The sequence below is a fragment of the Montipora foliosa genome, chromosome 12 (genome assembly GCF_036669935.1).
Source record: "Montipora foliosa isolate CH-2021 chromosome 12, ASM3666993v2, whole genome shotgun sequence".
Classification (NCBI taxonomy): Eukaryota; Metazoa; Cnidaria; class Anthozoa; order Scleractinia; family Acroporidae; genus Montipora; species Montipora foliosa.
Window position 1 is genome coordinate 18912316 of NC_090880.1, and position 20000 is coordinate 18932315.

Here is a 20000-nt window from a genome sequence, read left to right on the forward strand (position 1 = left end):
AAAAAAAATCCGCGAGTGCTCCATCGAAGTAGTCAAACCTATGATCTTCCATTTACTAGTTGGAATTCTCCCCTACAGGAGACTCATTGGAGCTATGCCATTAAACAAGGTTCTAGCGACTCTACAACTTTGCCCAGAAAGAATTGAGGGTTTAGTTGAGTGCACTACACCTGCAAGTAATCGTTGGGAGGATTTTGTAAGAACAAAACCGCTACTGGGTGAAGGAGTATTAAACGATGTACAATACAAGAAACAACACTTCTTTGTGACTCATAGACAATCATATTTAAAAAAAAGAAAGATTAAGGCAACTTTATATCACAGTTTGCCGTCATTTAAGGGTCGATTTGTCCTTTACTGGAATAAGAATTAACATAAATATATACATGTACATGTACATTTTGCAGCGCACTCGGCAAAGTCTCTGAATTTTGGCCGTTCCGTCTTAGGTGGCTTTATGCATTCTAACGCAATCTTTTCGAAGCATTACTACAGGCCAGGACGGCCTCTTATCGGCTATTAACATGAATAAAGACAATAAAAACCCGCCAGTTCAGGTGAAAAAACGCAACATGCATTGTTACAAATTATCGAGTAAACGGCTAAACCTACTTTCCACGTTACATCAAACTGTTTGAGGTGTGTCACCCTCCAGTTCAGATGAAAAAGATGCAACATACATTGTTACAAATTATCTAGTAAACAGCTAAACCTACTTTTCATGTTACATCGAACTGTTTGAGGTGTGCCACCTTGTCTCTCGTATACCGGGCTCTGAAATCGTTAATCATTACTGATATACTGGGAAGTGAAAGCGTTAATCATTACATGAAAGCAGTGAAGAACAAAGGGCTGAGAAATTGTACTTGAGGAACAGTGGGCACAAAGGGTACAGAGGAACAGTAGGCACAGAGGAAACTTATGCACCAAGGAACAGTGAGCACAGAGAAACAGTATGCACAGTATACAATGGATAACAGAAGAAGAAACCAGAAGACTAAAAGCCAGCAGTTTTAAGGGTTAGGTTACCTTGAATTGGGACGTGGCTGCCTCCACTCTTTTTACATAGGGAGTCGATATTGTTGACACAACCCAGTTACCTCTTTACTAAAACCAAAAGAATTCGTTGAATTAAGGGTGGACCATTCCTGCACTTTGACAGATCACGAAAACGTGGTATAGCTTCTTTAAAAACTCCAGCAACAGAGAGGGCAAAGAAAGGTAATATAGTTTGCCAAACTCTTACTGCGAAACTCGGAGATCCGTGAACATTGGTGTGATTATTTATAGTATCCTATTGTGGGTTTACTCTTCTTAATCACTAGACATACAAGGTTGAAACGTCCTTCATATCCGGCTGCTATGTCGTGGATAATGGAACCAAATGGTCGAGACAAAAGAAAGCAAATCGTTATCTTTAAAAACATTACGACAGTTTTTTTCTTTCCAAGACATGTTTCGATGTTACGAACATCATCGTCAGTTACAGAATATTTGAAAAACCGTTAGGACTATATAACAACTAGGCGAAACATGCATAATTAATTATGATTAAGTGACAAGAATTACATATTTGAGTGAGTTACAAAGTGTTTGAAAGAATGTAAAGCCTAAAGCGTAAGTGTCAGGTGACGTGATGAACTTGTTGGTTTAAATTAGGCTTTCCCGATTTATATGCATAACCTCCTTAAGTTTAAGTTGAAATTTAGTAGGGGCGGAATCAAGGATTTCGAAACAATCCGAACAGCAAGATTGACGACAACGTTCTGAGCTTAGTAAATGTTTATGAATGTTTCGCCTAGTTGTTATATAGTGCAAACGATTTTTCAAATATTCTGGAACTGAAGGTGATGTTCGTAACATCAAAACATGTCCTGGAATTTAAAAAATGTCGTAATCTTCTTAAAGATAACGATTTGCTTTCTGCTGTCTCGACCTTTTGGTTCCATTATCCACGAAATACAAGGTTCAAGTTTTTCATCAAATGCATGGAGCCCTTTAAAGAAAACGACAAAACTTTTAAGATTATAAGACATGCTTCGACAGAAACTTCTGTCATCTTCAGTTGATTAATGTACAAAGCGTTAGAACTTGAATTTATAAGTAGGAACAAGTGCTAATTATGCTAGTAACAACGGAATGTACATAAAACGTGACAATGTGAGAATTAAAAGGATAGTTTAAGATTTATCTAACGAAATAGAGCCTTGCTTTAATTCTTTTATAACTTACAAGCGCTCGCGGAGCCAGGAGATGCGATTCATTCACTTTGTCTTCCTTTGATTGGACCAAGAATTGGACCAAGAATTGTTTGTTGGAAGTTTTTTCATGATCACTAATGAAAAAGTGTGCGATAAACCATAATACTACCCTTTACTTAAAACCTACCTGTTTCCACCTTTTCTCCGGGATTCTCAATGGGTGATTTGTTTTTCGAAGGAATGAACTACGATATTAATAGCGCTTGTCGACTTCGTCCCAAGTCTTTAAATCATGTGGGCGGAACATTCTTCAACTTTGATAGATCACGTGTCTCCGCGTTAATCGAGGGCTTTTGTAATGCTATACCCTCTCGATAATCCTCGACGAATATCAACGATTTATCCAAGCAACAAATAATATCACAAACAGCGGGATCGGTAATCAGAATTCGAAGTACCTACATGCAACGTGTTTTAGCGCAAAAGTAGAAATTTGTTTTATTAGTAGTTTTCTTTCTCATTGGTCGACTTACGGGTGTGATTTTTCGTTTCTTTTGGGTTAGTGACTCATTCATTGACCTCTGTCCCCTGCCTCACTCAAAACTGGCGTTTTCAAAGAACTCAACTGGAAATAACTTAAGATTGTAAGTGTAAATAATGATCTTGAAAGGTACTTACTAAAATTTGAATTCTTCCAGTGATTTATTTGTTGGGTCAAAGATCGAATTGATTTACCTACTCCAGGTTACTTAGGTAAACATCTGGGCAGATAAGCTCTTCGTGCTTGAGGTGTGGGTCTCTATATGTGTATACGGTAGGTTTCTTTTGACCGGGTCTTGGCACCATATACCTCTTAGATAATAGCAAGGCGTGGCCACTGACTTTGAAACCGTATCTGACAGCACCTTTTTGCCTTTGTTTAGCCTGCGCATTCGAGCAGTCAAGCATGCTCTTCATGTACCTCGAACCCCTGGGAGCCTTCTCGCAGGCTAGTCTTCGTAGAATAAAACTGTCAATAACCGTTTGTCAATTGTTGCAACAAAAAAAAAAACAGGATTTTTTTTTCTTTCTTCCACTCTTTTTACATTGGAAATCAATATTGTTGACACAATCCAGTCACCTCTTTACTGACACCCATTGAATTCATTAACGGTGGACCATTCCTACACTTTGACAGATCACGAAGATGTGGTATAGCTTCTTAAAAAACTCCAGCAACAGAGAGGGCAAAGAAAGGTAATACAGTTTGCCAAACTCTTACTGCGAAACTCGGAGATCCGTGAACATTGGTGTGATTATTTATAAGGTTGAAACGTCCTCCATATCTGGCTGCTATGTCGTGAATAATGGCACCAAAAGGTCGAGACAAAAGAAAGCAAATCGTTATCTTTAAGAAGATTACGACAGTTTTTTTCTTTGCAAGACATGTTTCGATGTTACGAACATCATCGTCAGTTACAGAATATTTGAAAAACCGTTAGGACTATATACAACTAGGCGAAACATGCATAATTAATTATGATTAAGTGACAAAAATTACATATTTGAGTGAGTTACAAAGTGTTTGAAAGAATGTAAAGCCTAAAGCGTAAGTGTCAGGTGACGTGATGAACTTGTTGGTTTAAATTAGGCTTTTCCCGATTTATATGCATAACCTCCTTAAGTTTAAGTTGAAATTTAGTAGGGGCGGAATCAAGGATTTCGAAACAATCCGAACAGCAAGATTGACGACAACGTTCTGAGCTTAGTAAATGTTTATGAATGTTTCGCCTAGTTGTTATATAGTGCAAACGATTTTTCAAATATTCTGGAACTGAAGGTGATGTTCGTAACATCAAAACATGTCCTGGAATTTAAAAAATGTCGTAATCTTCTTAAAGATAACGATTTGCTTTCTGCTGTCTCGACCTTTTGGTTCCATTATCCACGAAATACAAGGTTCAAGTTTTTCATCAAATGCATGGAGCCCTTTAAAGAAAACGACAAAACTTTTAAGATTATAAGACATGCTTCGACTGAAACTTCTGTCATCTTCAGTTGATTAATGTACAAAGCGTTAGAACTTGAATTTATAAGTAGGAACAAGTGCTAATTATGCTAGTAACAACGGAATCAGGGGCACCCAACGAGGATATTGTTCAAAACCACTTAAAGATACAGTTGTTAAACGTATTTTAGTATTTAAACGGTAGATATAGGCATATTTTTAGCCCCTAAAAGTTTTTCATCTGTTCGGATCTCCGAGCTGAAAGTCTAGTGATCTGAAAATTATAGGGATCAAAACTTATCTTTTCGAAACTTTCAGGCAGAAAAAAGGCTCCCGAAAATTCTAGGTGACCTTTTTAGGATAAAAATCTGTTAAAAATGGACAATTATACCATTTTCTAGATGTTTGAAAATCCTAGGACAGGCGGGCAAGCAAGAAATTTTACAACAAATGTTCCGAAAATTCTAGATCTCAAATCGTCTTCCGAACAGATAATTTCCGAAAATTGACGTTGGGTGCCCCTGACGGAATGTACATAAAACGTGACAATGTGAGAATTAAAAGGATAGTTTAAGATTTATCTAACGTTTTGTACATTAATCAACTGAAGCTAACAGAAATTTCTGTCGAAATATGTCTTATAATCTTAAAAGTTTTGTCGTTTTCTTTAAAGTTCTGACTTGCCTGCTAATATCAAGATCCTGTGGAAATAGAGCCTTGCTTTAATTCTTTTATAATTTACAAGCGCTCGCGGAGCCAGGAGATGCGATTCATTCACTTTGTCTTCCTTTGATTGGATCAAGAATTGGACTAAGAATTGTTTGTTGGAAGGTTTTTCATGATCACTAATCAAAAAGTGTGCGATAAACCATAATACTACCCTACCTGTTTCCACCTTTTCTCCGGGATTCTCAATGGGTGCTTTGTTTTTCGAAGGAATGAACTACGATATTAATAGCGCTTGTCGACTTCGTCCCAAGTCTTTAACACGTGTCTCCGCGTTAATCGAGGGCTTTTGTAATGCTATACCCTCTCGATAATCCTCGACGAATATCAACGATTTATCCGAGCAACAAATAATATCACAAACAGCGGGATCGGTAATCAGAATTCGAAGTACCTACATGCAACGTGTTTTAGCGCAAAAGTAGAAATTTGTTTTATTAGTAGTTTTCTTTCTCATTGGTCGACTTATGGGTGTGATTTTTCGTTTCTTTTGGGTCAGTGACTCATTCATTGACCTCTGTCCCCTGCCTCACTCAGAACTGGCGTTTTCAAAGAACTCAACTGGAAATAACTTAAGATTGTAAGTGTTAATAATGATCTTCAAAGGTACTTACTAAAATTTGAACAATTGCCTTATTAAATGAATTCTTCTAGTGATTTATTTGTTGCGTCAAAGATGGAATTGATTTACCTACTCCAGGTTACTTAGTAAACAGCTAGGCAGATAAGCTCTTTGTGCTTGACGTGTGGGTCTCTACCGAAACCGTTGACGAATTTCTTTAGTTGATTAAACGTGTTGTCGTTGTAAAGGGAGCTTTTTTTCGTAATTTTAACTGTCGAGTTATTCCTGCCAAAAAACCGAAGGACGTAGCCAAGGTTGGAATAGGCGGAAGATAAAGCTTTTCCATGATTCTTTGGATCAGCCAAGAAATCCAATGTGTACAGTCGAACCTCTCTAATACGGACACCGAAGGGACAGAGTAAAGTGTCCGTATTAGAGAGGTGTCCGTTGCATAGAGGTCATGAATATTACGTCACTTCAAAGGCTCCATTGATGGTATTAAGTGTTCTTTAAATCAAAACTGGCCCAAACAAGTCTTTGAGGTGCATAATGGACAGCACAAATCGTTACAATACAAGCTGTACAATTCCAAAAACATATGGCAAACTATAATACAGTTTCCGAGCAGTAACATAACAGAACAGTAACAAGTGTAGCGAACATTAACATACAGTAGAGTATTTAATGAAAGTTCTTTGTTATTGAGTCATTTTGCGTTAAAGAAGTCTGTGATGTTCTTCTGATCAGCATTCGCTAGTCGTTTTTTGACATACAACGACTGAGCTTTTGAAATAATCTTGCATAACTCATCAGCCAAATTTGATTCAATGACGGGAGGGAAAGAGGGAGAAAAAGGAAAGCAGCAACTGGAGAGTCTTCAAATAGTAAGAAATCTTGATGATAAATGGCAATGACATGTCGATATATAATTTTTACTGATTGAAAACAAATGATACTGTTATCGTATGAACAATGAAACAATTGATTACACTTAATGATATGTAACGACAAACAGGAAATCGTATTGAATAAGAACTGTCATCATTGGAGTGTCCGTAATAAAGAGGTTAAATTTTTATGAATTTTCTCTCTGAGGCCGAGATTTCGTGTCCGTTGTCCGTATTATAGAGGGTCCGTATTATAGAGGTTATTTTTACAAAGAATGTATGGGCATTTTCTCGGGACCAAGTGAACTAAACTGTCCGTATTAGAGAGGTGTCCGTAAGGAGAGGTTCGACTGTACTTGCTCAATTTTTTTCCGGAAAGTGTGAAATCAGAAAATTCCCGCTTTTAAAGTATTGATGTGAGCTTATGCCACAAATATCTTTTCTGAGGATAACCGAGTAAAGGGACTGCAACCCTTTTTTGCGCCATCTCCACTAAAATAATTACAAACATACCTTTGATCTGTTAAATTGTGAAACGTGAAATGGTACTGATCAAATGACAACATTTTGCAGATGTTTGAGACACGTATTTGTAAATATTAGATCTGGAATATCACATTGGTAGATAAAGGGAGATAACAGAAATTTTTTTCGGACATGGGGGATTATAACGCCTATCCCGACCGCAAGAAAACGATGTCAGCGTGAAACTGTACTTACAGTAGAAGTAACTTGCGTCCCCTCATGAACCGGACTTCACATTGTGGTGTATTTGCCTCGCTTGGACGCTAGCTAATTTGCATATTGCACGTGTATTCCTTCTGGTTGTTTTTCAATATAATAATGTTAAGCTGACTGTCTGTTTATTATTCACGGCAACGACGAAATACGTTACACACATTTTATTGATAACTTTTCAGGAGCAACAGACGACTCGGCGGGTAACGACTCAGCTTTCGAGCTTCTTTGAAATCTCACTCTTAGTTGAAATATCAGAGGGTTGATATTTTTGCAAAGACCTAACATCTCTATGCCCGGTGCGAGACATGACAAACTTGTAATGGAACTTCGTTTTTGCAGTCCTTTGGTTGCTGTCGTTGCACGGAGGCTATGGTTTGGGAATTGAGCCTCGATTCCAACGTCTTTGGGTAACTTCGTGTGGCGTTTCTAAAACGAGGGTAAGGGTAAGACCAAAGGTCAGGGTAAGGGTAAGGATACGAATACAAAAAGTATCCTAAACATGCATAAAAGCTAACCTTAGGCCTAATTAGGCCGAAACAAAAGTTTAAGGTTAGCTTTTATGCATTTTTAGGATACTTTCTGTATTAGTATCCTTACCCTGACCCTTGGTCTTACCCTCACCCTCGTTTTAGCAACACCGTAACGTCGTGTCCGTTTCCCCCAGCACTTTGTGGCCCACTGGACAATTTCCATACCAAACTGCAAAATGTGTAAAAAATATTATTAGGCTATTTTTACAACACATGCTGTACATAATTTGCTATTCTATTAAAACTTACCATCATCAAAATCCTTGAATCCAAGACTAGAAGTCAAGTAGAACGCGTCTTTCGCCACTCCAGACTCGGGACACCTGGACAAATATTTCCTGTACAGCTGAACGGAACGGCGCCGAAGCGAACTGTTGTAATGCCCAATTTACAATTTTGTATAAGAAAGAGCTCTTCGTCGCTGTCTATGACAGGAACGCATAAACAGACTGCTGGTGGGTAGAAAAAGTTGGTTAACACATCGTTAATCGAGCCACTGGTTATGAAACCTTAGAACCTTCAAAAGCGTGCATTAGCTATGATAATAGTCATGAAAACTGAAATATCGAGTAACCCTGTCGTGAATTAGCAGGAGCAACGCACGCGTATCACATAATACGCAATTACGCAAAAATTGCGCCATCCAGGGTAGAACATTTTTGATGTATGTTATTAGAAATAAAACATCAAATTTCACTGTTGGCGGTTTTCTTTGTGCGGGCAGCCCGAGACTCTGTCAGGTGGTCCTGTGGCCACTTTTTGCTTTTTGGCTTGCGCTACACGTTTCCTGCGCGGCATTTGACCGATGACCACTAGATTTTTTCTAGTCATATCCTGACCATAAAGTTGGCGCAGCGAAGTTTTTCCGCAATTTGGTTGACAATTACAAGTTTTTTGGATGCAACAGCCACTCAGAGGCGCAAAGCAAATAAACGGAGGCGGCACAGATCATGGGGAAACACATGATTGGCTGAAAGTGTGGCGTTAATATTTAGAGCCAATCAGCGCAACCTTGGGAACTTACTGAAAAACGCAAACATCACTCGAAAACATTAATTTTGCAGTTGTACGCGTCTCTTAACTCGTCGAGTTAACGCAAGGAGTGAGAAACCATGTGTGCTCATTTCGCTTTTCATCTACTCTGCTTTATTTTGATTTCAACGATGCTTAAAGCCACCCAGGGACTTGGTGAGTTATCATCTGTCATTTGATCCACATTTTACTTTTTTAGGCCAATTTTTAGACGATTGGTTTTCTTTCTTGCACTTACACCACAAAAAGAAAGTAGTAATGTGGAGAAAAACGTAGTGGCGACTGAAAAGTAATCAGGGGTTTAGTGTGAGAGTTGAAGGTGTACGCGCACGAGGGGGGTCTCGGGGTATGCACCGCCAGAAACTTTTGAGCTCTGCTCTGCTGTTGTCCAATACAATGGTTCATTAGATAGTTACCAGAATTAAGCGGCAATTTTCTACCTCAAAATGAACTGTTCAAAAACGTCATGATTACCGTGAGAAATAAGAGTTTCAGGTTGAAAACGTTTGATTGCTTTCGCTTTTGTGAGTCTCACGCAGTCACAGGCGCTCCAAGCTCAGTGTGAGCATGGCCGACATAAATATAAGGATTTGTGTGGGAATCCCGATGAAAAGCTTAAGAAGATAATTATATGAAAAAATTCTCAATTAAAACGGGGAATACGATTGGCAAAACTACGCTCTGCCACCCCGGTAAGGCTCAGTTTGTTATCAACGGTCGAAGCCGTGGCCACTGTGGTGTGAAAGCATAACTTTCGAAAGCTGTTTTCCTGCAATATTACCGCCTGAGGTCGCTCACAGGATTGCTATTGTGTTGATGGTGGGTTGAGATAAAAGTTCAATTTTTGACAATTGATTGTGATGTGGAATTGTAACCGTGGGGACATTTTATCCAGGAATATTTGACTCAAATTAGTGGCACCTAAGAATTTAGTTTCCAGCCTTGGGATTTTACTATACCGTTGACAACCACAAAATTGAGAAATGGCTCAAATCGCGTCGGATCTGGAAAATAACCACACAGGAAGGAAGTTACCCACGTTGGAAATAAGGTTAGGCTTCTTAACTGAGAATTTTTCATATCATGAAGAGCTCAAGCCGACTCAGGAATTCTCGGCTGGACGTCTCCTGACGGTGTAGATATCCGTCAACAAAGGCTAACACAAAAGGTGTTTCGTATTCAGAAAAGTGTTAATTATAAAGCATTCAGGGTCGATCAGATTGTACTGTGAACTTACGTTAAGCAGAAAAAAGTAGTTAATTTTTTATTGAATGACCATATTTAAGGGCGAGATGAATTTTGTGGGGAACACAAATCTTCGTTTGCGGGCATCGACAGTGGCGGTTAGTGCTGGGAACGGAACCATTTTTTTGTTCTTTTGGATTTATGGATTAACTTTCGGACTCAGGGAAAAATGGTAAAGCCTTTCAAATCAACTGGTTGGTCGAAAGGTTAGCCAATTTGTCGAAGGAAAGCTCTTTCAGCTCTTTCGAAGCTAGATTTGTCGCGTTCAAGTCGGTAATTTGTGGCGGGAAAATGGTGATCACGTTCCGAAATTCTGGTAAAAACATGGACGAAGCTTGAAAGTTAAGAAATTATTTGCCTGTGTTTAAATTAACAAATATACCAATACGTCACTAACGTTTGGTTTCATGTTTAACCGGAGAATTAGGGAAGCAGATGTTCGAAGGTGTAATAGCTGTTGAGTTTTATTCCTCAGTTATCGAGTTCCATAAGTATAAAACTTAAAAATGGTTTCAAATTGCTTTAAAATCAGAAAAGAACCAATTCACCGTTGCTGTTGAGAAAAGTGTATGCCAGGCAAAACAAGTTGCATCTCGGTAGCCTGACAGTTAAGAAATAATTTGCCTGTGTTTAAATTAACAAATACACCAATACATCACTAACCGTTTCATGTTTAACCGGAGAATTAGGGAAGGAGATGTTCGAAGGTGTAATAGCTGTTGAGTTTTATTCCTCAGTTATCGAGTTCCATAAGTATAAAACTTAAAAATGGATTGCTTTAAAATCAGAAAAGAACCAATTCACCGTTGCTGTTGAGAAAAGTGTATGGCGGGCAAAACAAGTTGCATCCCGGTAGCCTGAAAGTTAAGATATAATCTGAATTAAGGGGTAGTTTCTAAAGAAACTGTGGTGCTGCGTCGGTGGGGAAGTAGTATACAAATTTGGTTTTATCAACGGAGTTGATAATGTAAATTGGCCTCCATACAGAGATTCTAAAAGCTGACGTTTCCAGCGTTAGTATGGGTTACGTGTAGTTTTTATGGTAGAGTAGGAGCTACGCTATTGGTGGTAACATGGCAACGTGAAAAATAGGAATATATTAGTTAAATGAAAAGCGTTCGTTAATACCGTGAGAATTAAACGTGCCGATTTGAAAGATGAATTTTTGTTCCAGATTCTTGCGGCTTTCCGTCGTACCTACAATAGATGTAGGGAAAGGCCGCAGATAGCCATGTGTTTTTTGGAGTGGTTAGGCAGATTAAAATGGCGAGCGACTTGCTTAGATCTGCATCCTTGTCATTCTTCTCAACATCGCGAAGGTGTTCGCGGAATCGGTCACCTAGTCGTCTACCTGTCTCACCAATGTATAATTTATTGCATAACGTACAGGTTATGCAATAACTGAGCAAATGTCAGTTATTGCATAACCTGTACGTTATGCAATAAATTATACATTGGTGAGACAGGTAGACGACTAGGTGACCGATTCCGCGAACACCTTCGCGATGTTGAGAAGAATGACAAGCTAATTAAGGATGCATCTAACAGGGACACCCAACGTCAATTTTCAGAAAATATCTGTTTGGAAGACGATTTGAGATCTAGAATTTTCGGAACATTTGTTTTAAAATTTCTTGCTTGCCTGCCTGTCCTAGGATTTTCGAACATCTAAAAAAGGGTATAATTGCCCATTTTAAACGGATTTTTACCCTAAAAGGGTCACCTAGAATTTTCGGAAGCCTTTTTTCTGGCTGAAATTTTCGAAAAGGTAAGTTTTAATCCCTATAATTTTCGGATCACTAGACTTTCAGCTAGGAAATCCGAACAGATAAAAAAATTTTAGGGTATAAAAATATGCCTATATCTACCGTTTAAATACTAAAATTCGTTTATCAATGCTATGTTTAAGTGGTTTTGAACTATGTTCTCGTTGGGTGCCCCTGATCTAAGCCAGTCGCTCGCCATTTTAATCTGCCTAACCACTCCAAAAAACACATGGCTATCTGCGGCCTTTCCCTACATCTAGGTACGACGGAAAGCCGCAAGAATCTGGAACAAAAATTCATCTTTTACATCGGCACGTTTAATCCTCACGGTATTAACGAACGCTTTTCATTTAACTAATATATTCCTATTTTTCACGTTGCCATGTTACCACCAATAGCGTAGCTCCTACTCTACTATAAAAACTACACGTAACCCATAATCCCTCGATTCGCTCTGACGAAGGGCTAACGCTGGAAACGTCAGGTTTTAGAATCTCTGTATGGTGGCCAATTTACATTATCAACTCCGTTGATAAAACCAAATTTTTAAGATATAATTTGCCTGTGTTTAAATTAATTTGAAATAAAGAGAATAAAGAAATAATTTTCCATTTTTTAATTGCATGATGCTAGCCGTTGTAAACCGTGTTTTAGAAAATATTTCAGATTCATTTACTGTGCCTCTGGACTATTTTGACACATCGCTCAAAATTAATTTAAAGTAATTTGAGTTATTTGTCGTCATTGAAACTATACCTCTCTCTCCCTTTGTCTCTCGCTCTGCCTTTTTAGTGTGAGTTTTGTTACAACTCCCACTGAGATTTTGGTAATTTTTTTTTACCTAAACAGCGGGGACCCACATTCCTGACCCAAGTTAAGCTCCTCATGAAAGCAAAATATTGGATCTTCCTTTTCGGTGAGACCACAGGTAACCCAGGCTCACTGTGTGTGCCACATGGGTAAATATAGTAAACATAGGAGGCGAAGTTTAGGTCTGGAAATTTGCAAGAAAACGGAAATAAAAATCGATGAAACTTATCATGTGGTGAGCTGTTGTTGTCTTTAATACGTACACGAAGTTTCGGGGAAATGGTCACCGTTCACCTTCCTTCATAATAGTGACAAGGTAGGAGTCGGAAGCCAGCGTCGGTACTCCGATCGACCCAAAACAAGCACCATTTTTTCGCGAAAATCGAATCCAGTCGCTAAATAAACACGCCAGGCTCGTGGAACATGAATTTCTCTAAACCATGAATCCACTGAAGCGTCTCCAGGTAGCAACGGGAAGCCACCAGACTCCGTAAAACTTGTAAGTTAACCTGCTAAAATGGCGGCCAGAAACCGTTGTCCTCGCAAAGTGTCCAATTCAAAATGGCACTGAACTCGGGACGCTTGGTGACGAGTATAATAAGTCCCCCTGGAGGGAGGGGAGTCCCAGATTGCTCAGTGAGTTTTGTTTTTAGCAATTTGGGACTCCCCTCCCTCCAGAACTTATTATACTCGTCACCAGGCGTCCCGAGTTCAGTGCCATTTTGAATTGGACACTTTGCGAGGACAACGGTTTCTGGCCGCCATTTTAGCAGGTTAACCTACAAGTTTTACGGAGTCTGGTGGCTTCGCGTTGCTACCTGGAGACGCTTCAGTGGATTCATGGTTTAGAGAAATTCATGTTCCACGAGCCTGGCGTGTTTATTGAGCGACTGGATTCGATTTTCGCAGGTCGATCGGAGTCCCGACGCTGCCTTCCGTCTCCTACCTTGTCACTATACTATGAAGGAAGGTGAACGGTGACCATTTTTCCCGAAACTTCGTGTACGTATTAAAGACAACAACAACTCATCACATGGTAAGTTTCATCGATTTTTATTTCCATTTCCTTGCAAATTTCCAGACCTAAACTTCGCCTCATATGTTCTCTATATTTACCTATGTGGCACAAACAGTGAGCCTGGGTTACCTGTGGTGAGACGCTGAATTGCGACTCCATGTTGAATGTATGCCCTTGGAGGTTTATAAGGGTATAAATAATTCCTTCATGTCTTCCTTGCATACGCATCCAGAGAGGTTTCCCAAATCTTATCTCTTCAGTGTTTGAATAGACAATCTCAAATCTACCAGTAACTATAGCTGGAAGGTGATATGAATTAAAAAAAAAAAAACACAACCGACACGATTTCAAACTTAATTAAGAGGCCTTTATCTATAGAATGTGGTCTGTGCAAATTGTCTCAGCATAACATAAGTAGCCGCCTAATGAAACAGTACGCTTATTACTGGACCATGGAAAACAAGTAGACTTTGTACTACTCGATTTTTCAAAAGCTTTTGATACATCTCATCAGCGTCATCTCTGTAAGTTAGATTAATCTATGGCATTAGAGGGCTAATCGACACCTGGGTCGAAGGATTTCTGACGTACACGACGCAATCCACTTTCGTGAATAAATGATGTCTGCAGTGTGTTAAAAAGTAGTCCCCATTTCTCCGCTGTCCGGGCCCAAGTTATACGACGAGCGACTAGTCCCTCTTTCCCCGCTCAACATATCCCCTTCCTTTGAAATGACGATTATCGACAATTCGTAATTTTACCTGGATTGACTGTTATACTCAATTTAGATTACTCTGTCCCAGGACTTGTGGTAGCGGATGAGAAGGAAAAAAAAAAGTAAAAGTTGCATCCCTGGACGGGATTTGAACCGGGAGCACCCGATGTGAAAGAACTGTTTTTATCGACTTAACAACTAAAGCTCAACTGGCTGACAATTGCACCGATTATTTATCAAATCTAATTAGTATATATAAAATCATTGCTGAATGGTGATTAAGTCTAGTAATGGGTCCTTTGCAGGATAGTGATCACATGGTACAAATCCGCCATACTGGGACGCAAATTGCCCACTGGGACATCTAAAACAAAGAAAATTTAGATTTTCTAGCCTTTGTTTTAGATGTCCCAGTGCGCAATTTGCGTCCCAGTATGGCGGATTTGTACCATGTGATCACTATCCTGCAAAGGGCCCATTGATTTTAAAATGGTTAGCCTTCTCTTAAGGTTTGGTAACCGACATTTTCTCCTTTTTAAACTTGTTTTTTAGCCGATGATAATACATGTTTACAGCGGCATTCGGAAGAAAAAATATATTGACATATTCTTAAAAAAAAATTCAGGCAGTTAGCGATGCTGTAGTCCAGTTGTTAAATGAAAGGATGAATAATCGAACATTCCCAGGTTCGAGTCCAGCGAGTTTAGACATTGGGGTTCGGATTTTAAAAATGAATATTCATTTCCCATAATCCCTACCAAGCGCTAAGCGTCCTAAATTGACGATAATAGTCAATTTAGAGAAACTTGGGAATTGTTATATTACTATTAGTAATCTCGGATTAGTGAAGTTCGTTCGACAGTCGCTTAGCCTGTGTTTCCGTAGGGTGGTTCCAAGCTAGAAAACTAAGCATGTGACAAAGGGAGACGATCAATACGCGTGCGAGAATCCACGCGAGGGTGCCCCTGCAAACAACGAAAGAATCTTCGGGACGGCTATTTTTTGGTGTCCCTTTTTGAGAAAACTCTCGATTCCTTTTGGCAAGACCTCACAATCACCCAATCTGAGCGAAATTAGGAAGCGCGTTCTGGCAAAGCAGAATAAATGAATGAATGAATGAATGAACGAACGAACGAACGAACGAACGAACGAACGAACGAATATATAAATAAATGTTGCTGCGCTCTTCTTTTGGACTTGCCAAATCAGGCGAGTATATCCTTGAGCTTAACTTAATGTTATACGTGTCGCTTCAGAATTTTCTACATTGTATCACCCACATATGACACAAGATGTCTTTTTAAAAGATGACTGGCATTATTTGCATTCGCCAAAAGTTGGATCTTACACGTTTTTGAATGTGTTTGATTGCACCTTTGAGTGTCTCCGCCATTCTTCCTGCTTGTCGTTTAACCTTGCTGCATCTAGACAAGCTGATGGCCATCTTTGGTGTGAGTTGTTATCCTCCAGTCGGTACAGCAACTCGGTGGAATACAAGGCAAACGCAAGTTCACACCATTATCAAAAGTTTATTAAGGTGAGAGCTATGTTTTAATCAAACCTGTTTAAATTTAGGCAATGGCTAGTCCTACGGGACTGGCACGCCGGAGTCTTCTTAGAATGATTATTGCAGGTTCTAACCCTAACCTTGAACGACATAGTCACGCAGTTATTGAAAGCTAACCGTTTTTAAATGGATGCTAAAGCCGATGACACAAGGCTCAACATCTTGCAAGATTTCTTGCTCAACAAATGGTGAACAATGTTGCAAAAACGTGTTGAACGGAATAGAGCTGGTCTCTATTTTTGTTCAACAAAGCTCTACATGACATGACACACTATTGAACATTTGTTGAACAGCAGCTGCGATAATTATTGATCAACAAATGTTGAATCATGTATCACCGGCTTTAGACCGAACTACTATTTTTCAGTGATACTTGAAATGGGTGCTTCGACTTAAATGCGAGAAACACAAGGTAGGTTAGAGGACTGGTGACATCGAAGGAAGGAGGTATTTCTTGAAATTAAACAGGCATTAATGCCGTTGTTTAATAGCTGAACTGTATACAAAAGAGTTAAATTAAAGACAAGGTAAGACTGTCCGAGTGTTGAGCCTGTAATAATCATTCTAAGAAGACTCCCGTACGAACAGGATGGTGTACAGGTCCCGTACGAATAGCCACTTTGTTGAATTTAAGTCCCATTTGCAAGTATTGATGTTGAAGGCGTAATTTACCCGTAAGAAGGATGATAAGGTAGTCGCTTCGCAACGGGCGAAAGGAGAAGTAAAAACTCATGACAAGCAGGATTCGAACTCGTTGGAAGTGTGGTTTTCGACGGCCGCCGTATTGGAAGCGCAGCAAGGAGAAAATTTCTTTTTCAAACCCATCGTCCTCTCCCCTAAAACTATGTTTTAGCTCGCCCAGCGCAATTTCAGTTTCTTCGTTCAAGATGGCGCCATAGATTTTCCGAATCGATTTTTACCCAAACACCCCTGCTGTGCAGACTAACGACCTCTGTAAGATCGGTCTGATGCTTCACACATGGAGCTACAAGAACGCATTTGCCCCTATTCCGGTGAAAATTATTTGAATTCAGTCTTAGTTTTGTCAAGACAGGATGTTGTAAGAGAACGGATTCCCCATACAAGGACCTCTTCCAATGATAGTTTAAAAAAAAAACAACTAATTTTAGCTACGCATTTTTTTAAAGAGGCATCTGATTGGCCAGTGGTAGTGACGTAGTAAAATGTTGAATATGCGCGGCATTGGGAACGAGAACTAACACGATGATGAGCATGGGGGTCCGTTCTCTTACCTCATCCTCTCTTGGTTCTGTGTCATTATTGGGTGACAGGATGATGAGTTCCTGTGGGTGGTCATTCCAAGGGCGTTAACATACTGTGGAGCACGCGGCCGTGGGAACAACAGACAAAAATTTGCGACATGGGAGCAATCTAAAAATTCTCATGAGGCACAGGGATTCGCTCTCTTACCTCATATCCTCTGACTGACAGCTTGAGTCGACTCTGACCAGGAGCTTATCAAGCTGAGCCTCTATCTTCACTGATTCCTTGAGTCACCTCCTCCCCGAGTCAACCATAACCATTACAATTTCCTCAAATTTGATCGGTGCGTTAACTGGTTTATTTTTCACTAATTTTTGTGTAGGCTTAAAATCGGACAGTTGGCTGTAATCGGATACCTGAAATCGGACAGTTGCATCAGCCAATCATATAAGTGTACTCAACTTAATCCACCAATCACAGAATTTATCACAATAACCATAGCAACAACCACTCACCCTACCAAACTGGAGATTTTCCAAAGTGGACGAATTTGTAACATTAGAAAGTGAAAAAGGAGTGCATTAATTTTGTTTCCTCGGAAATTGTAATGGTTATGATTAATTGGTAACAGGACTTCGTGTCGTCCAATTCGGTCTGTAATCATACTCGTGATTAAACAAGTCGGGTGACCGCGGATTTTGCAAATCACTCGTATGATTACAGACCCAATTGGACTCCACTCAGTTCTATTACCATTATAAATTAATTTCTTTTACCACAATTGCTTATAATCTCGCGATCTGATTGGAGAATTTGTCGTTGTCGATAAGAGTCTAGACAACGCTGCTCGCGTCATGCTCGTGTCAATTCGTCACGCAATGTAATAGCCAATCAGGAACGCTTGTTTTGGAAAATAAACCAATCATATTGTGAGAAACTTATAGACAACGTGTGTTTTTTCTTTGTGTCATGATTTTGGTCACGCTCTGAAAAAGACACTTTCTTTGGCTTTGAATCGAAAGTGGTTCAGCGTTGTCTGTACTATTTCGATTTGTTAATTAGAAGCAGGCTTTTCCCACGAAAAGTATCATATTTCCCATGACGCTGAGATAGCTCTGTTTTGATTGACTTTTAAAACATTGGGCGTACTGAATCTCCCAAGGAAGGAAAAGGGCCAAGCATGGGAGATAGAGGGAACTTTTGATGAGCTCCTGCTGACAATGGGCATTTCTGTAAATCACAAAAATCTGTCGTGGTTAAACGATTAAAACATGGAAACGTTTTTAACAGTGAAAAACGCCACCAACGGTTTAACAAACAAGTCAAACAGAGGTTTATCCATCCCTGTATCCGTCAATCTGCGCGCATTGTAGTCAATGGAAAGAAACGGTCAAGGGACCTCGGTCTTTTCTCTTGATTGGGTGACAAAGCACGATTTATTCAAAAGCTCGCTTCTAGATCAACGTGGAAGTGACTGCAAGCGCTCTGCGAGTGAAACTGAGAATCAACGTATAGTACAAGGGATAAAATTAAAATCCCCGTTTTCCATCTATTGGAAACTGCTGACAGCATTGTAAAATGACCAAAACGGAGCTTTGTAAAGGATACGAACTCGCGATCGCATCATTTTTCGTTGTCTTACAACCTCTTTGCAAACATATGACGTAGTCCATTCGGTCATAATTCAGTGTAAAAGTTAACCTCGTTGGGCTAACGTGTCTTAAGGGGATTCTCTTAAATTTATAAAGATATATATATATTTTTCATTCCAGACCCAATGTATGTCTTCACCTTGCCGGAACGGGGGTACATGTGTGCCCAACTACAGTCATCACACCTTTACCTGCAAATGCAATGACGGGTTCACTGGTGACCTCTGCGAAAAAGGTACTTAACGTTGATTCAAGTGCACTCAACATCAATTTTTTTTCTACGTCGACAATATACGTATATTTACTTCTTTCCAGAAATTCACGTAATCAAATGCACGTCCAGTTTTGATAGAGCGGTTTTCAATTGAGTGTCGAAGGTAATTAGCGAATTACTTTGGTTTGCATACTTCACTCAGTGATTGGTTCAAAGTTCTCGCGCCATTTTTTCAGCCAATCAGAATTGAAACCAAAACCAATGGTGGCTTGCGCGTGAACATTTTTCCGCGCTTTGTGTCGGCTACGTGTAATTACTTCGAGTTTTGATTGGTTTACTGAATTGTCTCCGTCCTTTTTGATTGGCCAAAGTAATTACTGTCGTTTTGGTTTTACGACACTCGATTGAAAGTCGCTGTATCTAACATGAAATATCCCATTTACTCTGAACATTTTTGGTTCTACCTGTTTGAAGCAATATTTAAGGGCTTGGGTTAGCGGTGCATTTAGGACAGGGCAAATGCAACGAGCTGTTGATCTTTTTTTAACTGAGCAGATTTAAGGGGATACTGGTGATGTTAATTGGCTTTATTATATCTCCCAGATAGTACTCGCGCTGTGACTGGCTAAATTAGCGGGCCGTATTCTGCAGTAAAAAATTCGATAAGACATTATCTAGCAAGTTTTTCGTGTCGTTTCTGCTACATAAACTTGTAAAACTGTTTGAATCTTGCAAGCACCTATTTCAAACAGCCAAGAAGATTTAGTTTTTCGGATTTTGACAGAGCAATCTTTGTGGCGGTCGAATCTTCCGCTTGACTTTAACTAATATCCTTGCCCGCACGCCGGATTAACCTCAGAGATATAATAAATAACTTGCTAACCTCATTTTCTCGGCCCTTTTTTTCCCGTTAATTTATGAACGGGAAAAAAAAAACCTATATTAACGTTCTTTTGTCAGTGCTTATAGCAGCTTGTTTGCGGAAAAAGAAAGTTGTGCGACGCAAATATGCTTTCTCAAAATGATTACGTGTTTACAGGAATAAAATAATGGAAAGCCCTTTGGTGTATTTTGCTGTTTCAAACTTCTTGTAACAGCACCAGCTCTTGATTTTAAAGTAAGA

At 39.4% G+C, this 20000-nt stretch overlaps 1 protein-coding gene and 1 long non-coding RNA gene across 3 annotated transcripts in view; one reads left to right on the plus strand and one right to left on the minus strand.

Annotated features, from left to right (window-relative positions):
* The window catches only part of LOC137980127 (uncharacterized), a 5249-nt gene extending 2717 nt beyond the window's left edge, over nucleotides 1-2532 (minus strand). Inside the window, exon 1 of the long non-coding RNA XR_011118455.1 lies at nucleotides 2389-2532. This is a non-coding gene — a long non-coding RNA (uncharacterized lncRNA). The remainder of the gene's footprint in view (nucleotides 1-2388) is intronic.
* Nucleotides 2533-8689: 6157 nt separating this feature from the next.
* The window catches only part of LOC137980124 (uncharacterized), a 14821-nt gene continuing 3510 nt past the window's right edge, over nucleotides 8690-20000 (plus strand). Inside the window, exons 1-3 of one of the 2 annotated variants that reach the window (XM_068827487.1) lie at nucleotides 8690-8822; nucleotides 15477-15757; nucleotides 18784-18898. In XM_068827487.1, coding sequence (XP_068683588.1) covers nucleotides 8747-8822; nucleotides 15477-15757; nucleotides 18784-18898 — 472 coding nt within the window. In that variant the 5' untranslated portion in view covers nucleotides 8690-8746. Of the gene's footprint in view, nucleotides 8823-9236; nucleotides 9359-15476; nucleotides 15758-18783; nucleotides 18899-20000 lie in introns of those variants that run through there. The other variant, XM_068827488.1, reaches the window with a different exon arrangement.